This window comes from Pteropus vampyrus, unplaced genomic scaffold, assembly GCF_000151845.1.
Source record: "Pteropus vampyrus isolate Shadow unplaced genomic scaffold, Pvam_2.0 Scaffold19, whole genome shotgun sequence".
NCBI lineage: Eukaryota > Metazoa > Chordata > Mammalia > Chiroptera > Pteropodidae > Pteropus > Pteropus vampyrus.
The window spans coordinates 16,442,927-16,455,784 of NW_011888800.1; the positions used below are offsets into that span (position 1 = coordinate 16,442,927).

At 34.3% G+C, this 12,858-nt stretch overlaps 1 protein-coding gene across 2 annotated transcripts in view; it reads right to left on the bottom strand.

Moving 5' to 3' along the window:
* The window catches only part of WDR72 (WD repeat domain 72), a 216,534-nt gene that overhangs the window by 152,437 nt on the left and 51,239 nt on the right, over nt 1-12,858 (bottom strand). For both annotated transcript variants that reach the window (XM_023527871.1, XM_023527870.1), the window contains exons 10-13: nt 8,909-9,050; nt 7,081-7,326; nt 4,598-4,818; nt 2,541-2,736 (exon numbers count right to left, since the gene is read on the bottom strand). In XM_023527871.1, coding sequence (XP_023383639.1) covers nt 2,541-2,736; nt 4,598-4,818; nt 7,081-7,326; nt 8,909-9,050 — 805 coding nt within the window. The remainder of the gene's footprint in view (nt 1-2,540; nt 2,737-4,597; nt 4,819-7,080; nt 7,327-8,908; nt 9,051-12,858) is intronic.

Consider the following 12,858-nt stretch of genomic DNA (forward strand, 5'->3'; position numbering starts at 1 on the left):
AGTTAAGGTTGTTTACTAACTATTAATGTAGATAACCAAGAGATCAACAGCCTCCAATCTCACTTGGAACAAATATTCCATAAGTTAATTTGGCAAGAAACATGTCCTTATTATTTGATATAGCAATTCTAAAGCTTTTGTTTTTAATAGAAAACAATATAAATAACCAATAGGAGATTCCTGAGTTAAAGCATGGTGTGTCCCTAATGGTCACTATGCTGATTTTTGTCCATTTAACAACTTATTCCATTCTTTCCTTACCCTTTTTGTGTCCTGCTCTGTGCCCCTGGCTGATGCCTAGAACTGAACATCCTTCTCTTGTGACTTGAAGTCAGCTAATGGAAATGACTGCACAGGGAGGAGAGAAAAGAGAATTTCCAACTCTCTGTCTCTCTGTCCTGCATCTCTGGTGGGAGCTGATTCTCTCCCATGACTTTAAGGAGTAACTGCTCCTCCTTGGCTTCGGCTCTCACTGGGTTCTAGTAACAGTATTTTCTCTGCTTGTCACTTCAGCCCTGGATGTTGTAAGAGCTTCCTGATACTGCCGGTGTCTGGGTGTTGGGGGCCTCACTATCCATTCCTTGTCTGTTCCCTAATCCCTATCCACACATTTGTTAATAGTCCCTTCATTAAAGTGTCTTCATGCGACCCACCTGGGTTGAATTCAGTTTCCTGCCAGGATAGTGACTGAAACACAATATAGACATCTTTTTATTCACATAGAAAGATATCTGACAGAAATAGATCAAAATGTTCATAGCAGTTTTATTTGGGAGGGGAGATTATTTGTTTTTCTTTACATTTCTCTGTATTTTTCAAATGTTCTACAATGTTTGATTATGTATTTTTGGAGTATAAAAAATAATAAAATTAAAATACAATGTGGGAATAAACGTGGTCTCAAGAAGTAACAGCGGTTTGGCTTCCCTTCTTTACTACTCACCTCATCAAAAAATACATTTAAAAAAAAGCCTCATACCCTAAATGGTATTATAATGGGGCAGTAGAATCATTAACACTTGTGAGTGCCCAGATATCTCTGTATTCTTGCTGGATTCTATTTTCTAGGAAAAATACATTCGATTAGCAAATATTCACAACTGAAAACAATGCAATTGTACACATTTATAACTGCACATGTTTGATAGACTCACATTTCACAAGCAAAAGTCAAGATTTTGCTGCATTCTTTGATGATGGTAGTGATAAAGATAATAATAATAGTTAACTATTACTAAGGGCTTAGCATCTATTGCTACTGTTTTAAGCACTATAGGTATTAGTCCATTTAATCCTAACAGAAAGGCAGCACTATTACTCCCATTACACAGATGAGGAAATTGACATGTGGAAAAGCCAAATATTTGCCCAAGGTCATACTGCTCTTCCTTAGCAGGCCCAGAGGCAAGCCCAGGCTTATTTTATCCATTATATTTAACTGTTATTCAGGTTGATAGATCACTTAAGAATTCTAAAACTCTCCTAATTTTGTATGTATCTTGCAAAGAACCATGAGGACCCTCATATTTGTTTACTACTTGTTGGCTGTGCAATCAATCTTGCACATTACAAATCAGAGCCACAAATTCCTCACCAATAAAATGGAGAATAATACCTTTCCTTCCTATCCTAGAAGCTATGACGATCTAATAGGAAAACGATCACAAAAGCCTGTCAAAGCTATAAAGCAAGGTAGACATGTAAGGCAGATTATGTTGTATACTTGCTATACACCAGTACATTAGCCACTATCATTAACGCATGAAAGTCAAATGTAAAGAAAATAGCAATTATTTTGGGGAAGTATGGCTATAAACTATAATATTATAAACTATCCAGTCTGTTAATAACAGCCAACATAAAACCACCAATGATTAATCAATAAAAATCATGCAATGGTTTCAGTGAAATGTACTCTCCAGTGCACTCTCCTGACTCATTCATTAATTACCTCACCATATTTGATATGTTCCCAGCATTTGCCTGAAATGTGTTACTCTCAATCTGAAGTTATATATCAAAAGTTTCTTAAAAACTTTAAAGTTCAAACTATACATTCTCTACAATATCAAAAGTTCAATTAAGTCACTCAATTTTCAGATTCCCTGACTCAACTTTTTAAGGTTTTGTAATTAATTATATTCCATTATTACTGATCATCAATTAACTCAAAATGTTGCCGAGATGGTGAGCATGCTGAAGAAGGCAAAATTTAATGATAATTTGAGACTCGTAGGACACTAAATTTCTTTCTTGTTAATAATTAAAGTAGATAACTTATGTTTTTATTTATAGCTTCCAGAAATATCTGGCTCATTTCTGTGCACTGCCCTGTCAGCTAATCATCAGTTGGTCAGTATCTGACTTAGGCTGTTGTGTTTTATTTTCCACACCAACCTTCAAGTGAAGCCATTAAATGCAGCTCAAGCAAAAGTTAATGCAAGTTAGGTCATCCACATATTCTCTGGAATTCTCCACCCAGCCAAATGCTTTGATGCATAAATATATAAAGGATGAAAAGAGGTAAAATTTCGATTTACCAGTTTCAATCTCCCAGATGTAAACAGAGTCATCTGCACATCCAACAATTAAAAAATTCTCAGCTGGGTGCCATTTTATCATCCTCACAGGGAACAGGTGTTTCCGGGCACAAAAGAGGTACCTCTTCTCCTCAAGGTGAAGGAGAGCCACGGAATGATCACTGCATACACAGCAGACGACCTGATTACATCTTAGCTATGGAAAACAAAACAAAACAAAACAAAACAAAAATATTTGTTAAGTAAACAGTCAAATACTTTCTTCAAAATTAAATTAGATTTTCTCCCTAGTAACATAAAATTTTCGTTAAGCCCCATTTACAAAATGACATTTCTGCACCTCTCCACATAACACTCTACATAGGAGCTTTAAACACTGAGTAGATTTTAAAACCAACAACCTATTAGGAAGGTCAAGAGATGTGAGTAAAAAGAATTCCAGGCCAGATCTACTTATAAGATAAATGGAAGTACTTGACCATCACTCAGCAAATTCAGGCAGTGAGGCAGACATCGGAAATAACGCTGAATAAAATAAACCCCAAAACTAATTTGCTGCCACAAAAAGAAGCTATTTGTAGACACAGGCTTAGGCCCAAGGGTATCATGAACTGGTATTTTCCACTTAAAGCCTCAAAATGTAATTTGGTGCTGTTCCCAGAACTATACAGATTCTAATCCAAACAGGAAACTCAGTGTAGACACAATCTAAATGAGGTAAACATTAGATAGTTCCCAATGAATGTATAGTCTCAAAGACATAAGGACCAAAAATAAGCTCATGGGACAAAGATTCTTAAGATACTTTTTAAAAAGTCAGCATGTGGTTACCTTGAACACAGTTTAGGACAAAGACCATCCATGATGGCTGCCGCTGAGGTTAATCTGAAGGGAGCTGATAGGGCAACTCTGTGCCTCACCCTGAGAGCCATGTAATAGTCAGCCCATGAATGGGGATGGAGTGGGATGGGGTGCAGGAAGGAGGGGAGCAGGTAGTGGTTCTTCTACCTTCTCTGTTTCTTTTCTAATTACTTTGCTGTATGGATGTTCCTATTGTCACTAAGGCAACTAGCCAGAGTTTCAGCTGCTGTGTTTAAAGCATCAGTTGGGATGCCTTGAGAACCTCCCAGTGCCCATCACTTTCTGTGGGGATTAGAGAGCAAGTTATTCTTCCTAAATCTTTTTTAAGGAAATCACAGAAATTCTGAGGAAAAAAATCGCAGGTTATCCCAAATCGCCACATGGAAGTTTTTTTTCAAGTCACATAACTTTATTTCACGGTTTTTTAAATTGTTTATATTGCTGAAATATTGCTTTTATTATGTCTTGCTACAAAAATACAGTGTTAGTTTTCTCTGAGTTTACTATGGAGCTGGTTTTTTAAATATTACCATGGAGAAATAATTTTTATAAACCAATCAACTAACTTAAAAATTCAGGAAACTCAAAAGTTAGTTGTCCATATTTAGACAAATATATATCAGCTCTATGGAATTTATGTTGACATTTACATGAGAAAATTGTACTTGAAATTATTGCCTTTTGCTCAGCACAAAGTAGATGCTCATAAATTTCGTAAAGCTTATTATTTGTTAAATAAATGAAAGGAGAAAAATCAACATTTAAGAAAAAGGCAATATAACTATTATTATAAAAGTACAATATAACTATTGTACTTTAATATAAAAGGCAATATAACTATTATTATAAAAGTACATTATTAAAGGCAAAGGTTGATTTTTAATTTGTAGATTCCTTTACATTTGAATGGTTTTAAACTGTTACTTTTATACTTTTATTAAAAATGAAAAGATAATTCTGTTAAAAATTAAGCTATAGAACTGGGGGAAAAAAAGAATATAACTGCGTAAAGAGAATTAACCGGCTTTCAGAAAGCCAAGAATTGACAAAACCACTTCTTTAGAACCAAATTGTATAAGCTGTAATAATAACAAAATGCATGTAAAAAGATTAGAAAGGAATGCATAAAAACCATCTAGCTGTAATGTTAAATAACTTTAAAATTCATATATGTTTTACTGTTTGTCTTAACTCACTCTGAAGTTCTCTGGTGACATCAAAAGACTTGTTACTGGACCAGCTTCCAAAAAGAATTTATGCAAAATTTCTTCAGTAAAGATATTCCACAAGATGACACATGAGTCCTGGTCTCCAGACACCAGCCAACTTTGGTCTAATTTTGAAGAGAGACCATGTGGGTAAAGTAATGAAATAACGCTTTGGTGATGGCCTTTGAGAACTTTCTGAGGAAGGGAATCTGGAAAACAACCAAGCATCAGATAATACAAAAGTTATTTTTGTTCAAGAAATAGTCCTGGGATTGTCTTTTATGAACTTTTAATGTAAAAACAACAACAACAACAACAACATATAATTAAAGTTAAGCAGTTGGCTAAGAAAACTAATAAACAACCCTTGGACCATCACAAAAGGCAAGTGACTACTCATAAGCCAGAGCACACTTTTGATCCAGAAATAACATTGGTTGTTCAAAATCTACTATTTAAGGATGTTAGCAAGTTACCAATAACAGTGCCATGAAATAGCAAATGCTGTTCTAAAAGAGTGAACAATTTTGAACATTTTGCCTCTACAAAAATAATCTTTCAGAACACTACTGCTGACCTTTAAATTAGCACAACTAATTTAGTATAAAAGAAAAGCAAAGTTTCACAGATTTTTGCTTTCGAAGATATTAGAAATTACCTAAACTTTACAGATAAAGTATCTGAGGCTCAGAGAGGTTAAGTGAGTTGAATCAAGCATGAAAAAGCACAGCATGTGTAAGAGCACAGCTTTGTTGTTAAACAAATCTTGCTTTGTTTTTCTGGGTCTATCACTCACTACATGTGTCACCATGGGTAACTTGCTTTTTCCTTCTAAGCCACAGGTACTGTATCTGAAAAGTTGGCATAATAATAGCACTTACTTCACACAAGACAGTTGTGTGAAATAAATAAGGTAATGTCCATAATTTCTTAGTATTGGCACTTGGTAGGAAAATGGGTATTTCATACTACAGCTGTACTAGAACACAGGGCTAGTGACACCCAGTTTCCACACTGCTTCTTCCTTCATTAGCTCAACCTAAAAAAACTTGGGAAGGACCACAGACCACAAACTGTCTTTATTGAAATTAATAATGAGTCCCAAGGAGTCATTATTACTTCTGTTAAATAATCACTAGTTATTTCTATAAGGCACATCCTCACTTGATATCCCCTAAGCAAACCAAGATGAATATTAATTCAGATCCTTCAAGTCAAATGGAAGTTTCTGATTGTTTTCTGGATAAGAGAATCAGCCTTGGCAAAAAATGCTAAGGTCTTAATGCTTTTTCACTTTTAACAGCAGCCATTGAACTGTATAGCAGTACATTACCTCTCCTCGGTTCATTGCTATTTATTCTATTTCAGTCAATCACTGAATGGTCAGTTACTAACATTTATTAAGTTGCCAAAGTAAGCACAATACAATAGTAGGCAATGTAACGAGTTTTTTTTAAATTGAGATTTGGTCTTTACTCTTAAGGACCTTGTAGTCAAGTAGGATGGGTACAATAAAAAATGGGATATGAATTTATTTACATATATCCAAATCTCAATCAACTCCTACATCTCCTTCCTTTACATAAGACAATTTACTGGGTAACAGTCTTTATTTGATAGATATTCGTTGTTGCAATGCACAAAGATGTATAAGAACATATTTATGTTTCATTAACAAAGAAATAAAAAATTAAAATAGAAAGATACACTTTTCTCCAGATTGGCAAAGATTAAAAAGTTTAATGACATCTAAATTTGGCTAAGGTTTAGGGAAAAGGGATTTGGCTTTTAGTAGACACACATGTATTCATGTTCTTTTAGTAGACGCACATGATTCATATTCTTTAGAGAACATTTTTAGATATATTTTCAAAATTAAAAATATATACAAATGTTGATCCAGTAATTCTGATAATATTATAGATACATACTCATATATGTGCAAAGCTAGTTAATTCTGCATTGTCTCAGTAGCCAAAGGCTAGAAAAACTTAAATAGCCATTAATTAGGTACTTAAAAAAATTAAAATTTGATTATTAACCATATAAAATGAGCTCATAACTAATATGCTCTAAAATACTGTATTAAGGTTTGTTTAAGGACATTTTGACAAAGTATGTAGAATATGTTTTTATTTGTATAAACTAATTAAAGGAATGTATACCATTATGTTGGTATATGCTCATATATGCATAGAAAAATTTGAGAAGGGTATAAAGAAACTTATTCGCAGTTGCCTTTAGTGAAGAAATAGGAAGGTTAAGAAGGGAGAGAAGCATATTTCTCATTGTATAACCTTCTGTTTGACTTTTTAAAAAGTATATATGTTTTACTTTAACATTAAAACATGTACAAATTTATTAGTAAATGCCAGCAATATTTTTTAAGCTTTGGCAACCTTCTTAGTATAGATTTTTAAAGTTGAAATTTAAATAAATTAAATATATAGTGTTGAATAAAATTTAATGACCTTTTAATAAAGAACCGCCTTCTAGAAGACCTGCTTTGGCAGCATTCAAAGCCTGTGTAATGAAAATTGTCCCATCTTCACAGCCACATACTAGTTTATCCAGACTTGGAACATACTCTGATGAAGTGACTACTGCAGTTCCAGCTCCATCTTTAAACCCACTGAAGTAGTCAATAATATTTTGTGACATGATATGATGCTTATCAAAATTATCTTGAAGGGTCCAGGTAGTAGTTATTGGTATTTCTAAAAGAAAAACACACAAAAAGGAAAAATTTGATTTATATAGTCATCATAGATATGGAAAATATTATCAAGGCACAATCCCTTTGGGGGTACATAGAGGTTCTTTTGCCATCCTAATAATGGGATACAGGCAGAAAGGTTCTCTTGCTATCCACTGTCTTCACTTGAAATGCAACTTTATTGGTTATCTGTCCTTCAAGGACAGATGTGTATTAGTGCATTCATTTTAGACTGAGGTCAACTGAAAAGAAATGGGAAATTCTTGCAGTGATGTAAAATAGTGGACCAATCTCATGAGTTCCCTACTTGCCTTAGCAATGTTAAGAAGGAAAATCGGGGGTCTTCTAGTTGTGTGAGGTAAATGAAAGAAATTTATTCTCTAAATGTCAAGGATGGGAATATCTCAAAATCATACCGTAGCCCAAGCAGCCCCATCTAGGGCTACCAAGAGCACTACTTGCCATTTTATATAGCTGACCACCAAAGTATTTGAACTGGGCCTCAAGTAGGCTCAGGAAGTGAGAGAGGCTTGGCATCCAGGAGCAAAGAGAAGTTAAAGTCAACCTACGTCTCTATGAAAGGACCTCTATGATCTTGCCACAGTGACTGTGTAAACTTCAACCCGAACCTTAGAGTAGCACGAAGAGCTGCCATAAATCTATGGTTCTAATGATAAAGAAGGTTGACTAGATGTTTAATTCTGCTGCTGGAAGTACAACAGACATGAGAAATCCTAGAGCCGCCATCAAGTAGGCTCAGCAGTGGGCATGGTACATTTTTTAACCCTTAAAATTGACTTGTAAGAAACTTTTCCACGTACCATACCAAGCTCTAAGTCTATTTCTTGACCCATTTTTTATGAATCTAGGTCTCAATAAATCATTTTGAAAACATTTGAGACAGGGACACTAAAAGTTACACTAGTGAAATTGTTAACTAATGAAAACTTGTGCTTAGAAATACAAGTATTAAGAACCTTGTTTCTGCTGTGCCCCAGACAATGATTCACGGAGATGATACACTGACTTTGGAATAAAGGGAAAAGAATAAGACAGGTTCCTCAATTTGGAATACATAGTCTCAGGAGTTTGAAAGTTCTCCACAGTAATGTTTACTCTGATTATTTCAGTTTTTAATTCTAAGAAAAATTAAAATAAGCAAACATTAAATCGTCTAATCATTCAAACTGTTGAACTTACTTCCCAAATTTATATCTGTGCTTGCTGTTCCAAGCAGCTATAATAATAACAACAGAAAAATTGATTGAGAAAAAATTGGTAGAGCATATAGACATGACAAATTCAAAAACATGAGTATGGTGCATCAGCCTACCCTATAATACTGTTGTCAGCATTCATTTTATTTCAATAAAGCATCACTCATGCTAAATTAATGTTATTTTGTATTATATCAGTTATATTGTTGTATAAGATCTATAAGCTATTTATGTTGGCATCTAATTCATGGTAGTACACAAGAAAACTTCTCTTCTTTGTAGCCCCATTACTCAACTTAGAAAAACAGTGAGTTAATTATAAACTAATTCTCAGAAGACATGTGATTAGAAATGAAATTGTCTTACCTCTAGGGGAACCATCAAACTTGGATACTGGAACATCAGGGATGTGCCACAAAGTAATTCTTCCTGAGACTTCTCCAGAGAAAAGTACCTTATAAAAAGGCTCTTTCTTTTCATTGATGTAACCCATAACAAAGGGAAGGCTCTGGTCCAAAACAAAAATGTTAGCTTTCATGTAGGAAAATATCTAAGTATGAAATGACAGCCACTGTTTTTCACTGGAGGAACAAGACTTCATAGATGAACTAAATTGTTTCCATTTATTTCCACTGTTCCAAAAATTTCAAGAATTATAATCTCTTATTCAAGGCAAAGAAAGTTTTTATAAAATAAAACATGATGCCATCAGTTAGACTTCAGAGGATTAATAATAATACCTAACATTTATTGAACATGTTCTATGTATGTTATGTATTATTCTATTAGGGGTTTTACGTGTATTCAGTTAAATAATCCTGTGAAGTTGATATTATCATTGTCTTGACTTTAAAGATGAATAAACTGAGAGTGAAGAGCTTGATTTATCTAAGGTAATATAAATGGCAATGGGCTTTTGAATCTGGTAATTCTGACATAAGAGTTCATGTCTTGATGACAATACTCTACTGTCCACAAAGAAGGCCTGATTTCTTTATGGACCCTTCAGTTCTAATTGTCATTTAAAATAGCAACGACCAATATTTGTATGGTAATTTGTGTTATTAATATGTTTTCCATTTTCTGTTGACTATTTTTCAGATTTAACATATTTAATTCCAAATTTCCCAAGTGGTCACAAAGAATAATAAAAATGGGTCTATAATTTATTAAAATAAATGTTTATATTATTATGATATTAATATAAATATGTATCATGTATTTATAATTTATATAAATGTCATATGTTTATAGAGAGTTATAATTTTGTTGAGGCAGAGTGTGACTATTGGGCATCAGTGCTCTGAAAGATGCTTGCACTAGTGAATGTACCTATTGAATCTCCCTGCCTTGGTGCAGTGTGGTTGTTCTTTGGGCAGACTCATGTATAAAGATTATGCACAAGATTAAGTGATTAGAAAAAGAAAAACTACTTTTGATGTATAAATAAAAAGGCACCCTGAAAAGAAAGCCAACTGCAGGTGCTAGAATTAAGAAGTTTAAGAAAGTGACAGTTCCTAGTCAGAAAACACAAGTGTAAAGATCAAGACTTAAATATAATAGAGGAAAAATTCTATCCTGTATCTTTAGAGAATATTAAGGGCCAAAATACTGCTACATTTAATCCTCACAACAAAGCCACAAAGTAAGTAAATATTTATTATTATTTATTATTTATAAGTTATTTATTATTCCTGTTATGGAAATAAAGAAACTAAGAGGGAAAGAGAACTAATCCAAGACCATCCAACCAAGGTAGGTAATACTCTACAGTCCCAAGAAATGAGAACATTGCAGAAGAGAAAACAGGTCCAATGAAGTCAGTTCTCTGAATAAATCTTGTTTTATGTTTATTTATTTATTTATTTATTTCAAGATTCAGAAGGCAATTTGGCATCTTAGAGTTTTCATGGCCATCATTTTTGTCTGTGCTGAAATGTACTGATAAAACTCAGTTAAATTGGCTTCTCAAACTCTCTCGACCTTTAGAAATTTTGAAATTGACTAGCCCAACTCCCTCATGATTTTGATGTGGAAATGAAGCTCCAAAGAGGCTGGAGGGTTACTGAAGTTAGGGGTAGCACATCTCCTCCCTCCGCACTCTGTGCGCTGTCCCTACAGCCGATGGTCCTCCTGCTGCTGTTATCTCCTCTGCCTTCAGCTTCTATACTGCCATTCCTCACTTACTCACACCTATTCCTTGACACCTCCATCCTCCTTCTCAGTAGTTCCCTCTCTAGTTCTGCAATTCACCTGAAAATCTGCTCACAGCCCTTTACCATGCGAATTCTGATTTCCTATCATAAGACTCAGTATTATCACAAGAAGTAGCTGTCCTCCAAAAGGTAATAAAATATAGTTATTAAGAGTGAATTCTCATGGGCTGACTAGATTCGAATCCTAGTTTTAGCACATACTAACTCTAATAAAAGAGCCAATTACTTGATTTAGGCAATTTACTTAACTTCTTTATGTCTCGTGTTCCCTAACTGTGAAAGAAGGCTAATAAAGGCACCTACTATGTGGGATTACTGTCAAGATTAATGAGTTGATAAGGGTAAGATGCTTAGAATAGTGCCAGGGATTTGGTACATGCTCAGTAAATATTAACCACTCTTATTATCCACTTTCAGAACAATTGAGAATCTCTCCAAAGACCTATTACCAGACCCTGGGGTCAAACTGCCTGGGTTCGGATCCTGAGAATGAACTTCTCCGAACATTGGTTTTAAAATGGGATCACGACAGCAATTGATGTAAATGAAGCAGAGTGTATATTTGACAATAATAAAGACAAAAAAAGTAACCCATCATTATCATCATTGTCATTACTCAGTTCACGCAGGCAAATTTCTTACCTGTAATCCTCAGGTTGTTTCTATCCCAGCTATTCCCACCTCAACCCTACAGTCTTACTCCTCACCTAAGACCCTGGGAAGCTCAGCTCCTCATCTTAACAACCAGAAGCCCTGTCACAGGCTTTGATGATCATCAGCTATGATTTGAATCTAAGGAGACTCATAAAGTTACTGGAAGGAAAGGAGAGTCCCTATTCTTGCTACTATAACTCTATCAGCAGATATGCATCACAAATTGTAACTCTCAAACCATAAGATTTAATTCTGGAAAAAAAAAAGAGTCTAGTCAATACTACACATTTATACAGCACCTTTTTCTAAACTCAGCTCATTATAACTATCAAACTCATCTCTTCGCCCCACCAAAATGCCTTCATTACCTGCTACCTGCAAGAGCACCTAAGAAGTTCTATATTTAGTGAATAGTGGTGATATTTTAAATAAGGAAAATAATGTCTGACTTTAATTTCTTGGCTGGATAAAGGGCAAGCAAAGGTCTAAGAATGGGTAGACCATCTTCTTTCGGTTTCAGGCTATTCTATTCACATTTCGCTGGCTTCCAAGCACTTCTCACTTTTAAAATACGGAAACAACTTGGTTCTCGCAATAAGAATTACTGATAGAAGAACCATTAAATCTTTATTTTCATATTTTGAGAAAGGTAGCTATGCATAAGATTAGTATTTTTTAAAATTAATTTGTAATTGCTGTACTTTTTCCTGGTAGTTATGTATAGTGTTGATATTTGCAATAGGCTAGAAATTCCTATTTAGCTTTTAGGGAAAACTGTGCTTTATAAATGCATTCTGAAGCTAAATAGGAAGAAAGGGCATGTCCTTTAAAAGTAACTAAAAATACCTTTCTGCATAAGCCACAATACTGCTTTTGTGATGAACAGCAACACAAAGCTCTATGGTTGCTTACAAATGACCTCAGAGCCACTCCTGGGTGCCATAATTCTAAAATTTGCCTATGCCCCAGTGGTACCTGGAGTTCGAATATTTGGCTGACAGCTTCTTAATCAAGTTTTTGCAACAAAACCTCACAGACAGTTAAAGGAACAATCACTGAACTACAGGATTTCCAACAGCTATGCTACCTAATTAAGCAAACCATCATTCTGTAAAAAGGAACATGCTTCCTCGGTTGACACATCAATAATTCAAAACTCTTCCATTCTCCATGAAATACCTTTTTGGATAATTAACTGATGACCAAGTCCAATAGGTTAAAAAAAAAACAAAAACAAAAACACTGTAGTTCACACTACTATAATAAAGTAACTAAATTTTCAGGCTTCATAGAATGTCAAAGACATCATTTAGTCAAGTAAAAGCTCACAATTATATCCTCAATTCTCTGCCAGGCATCATAATTATATTTGTTTTAACAAGAAAATTTATTCAGAAGAAGAGCTAGGAACATGTGAAAATCATCTCAATATATAGTTAAACTAAA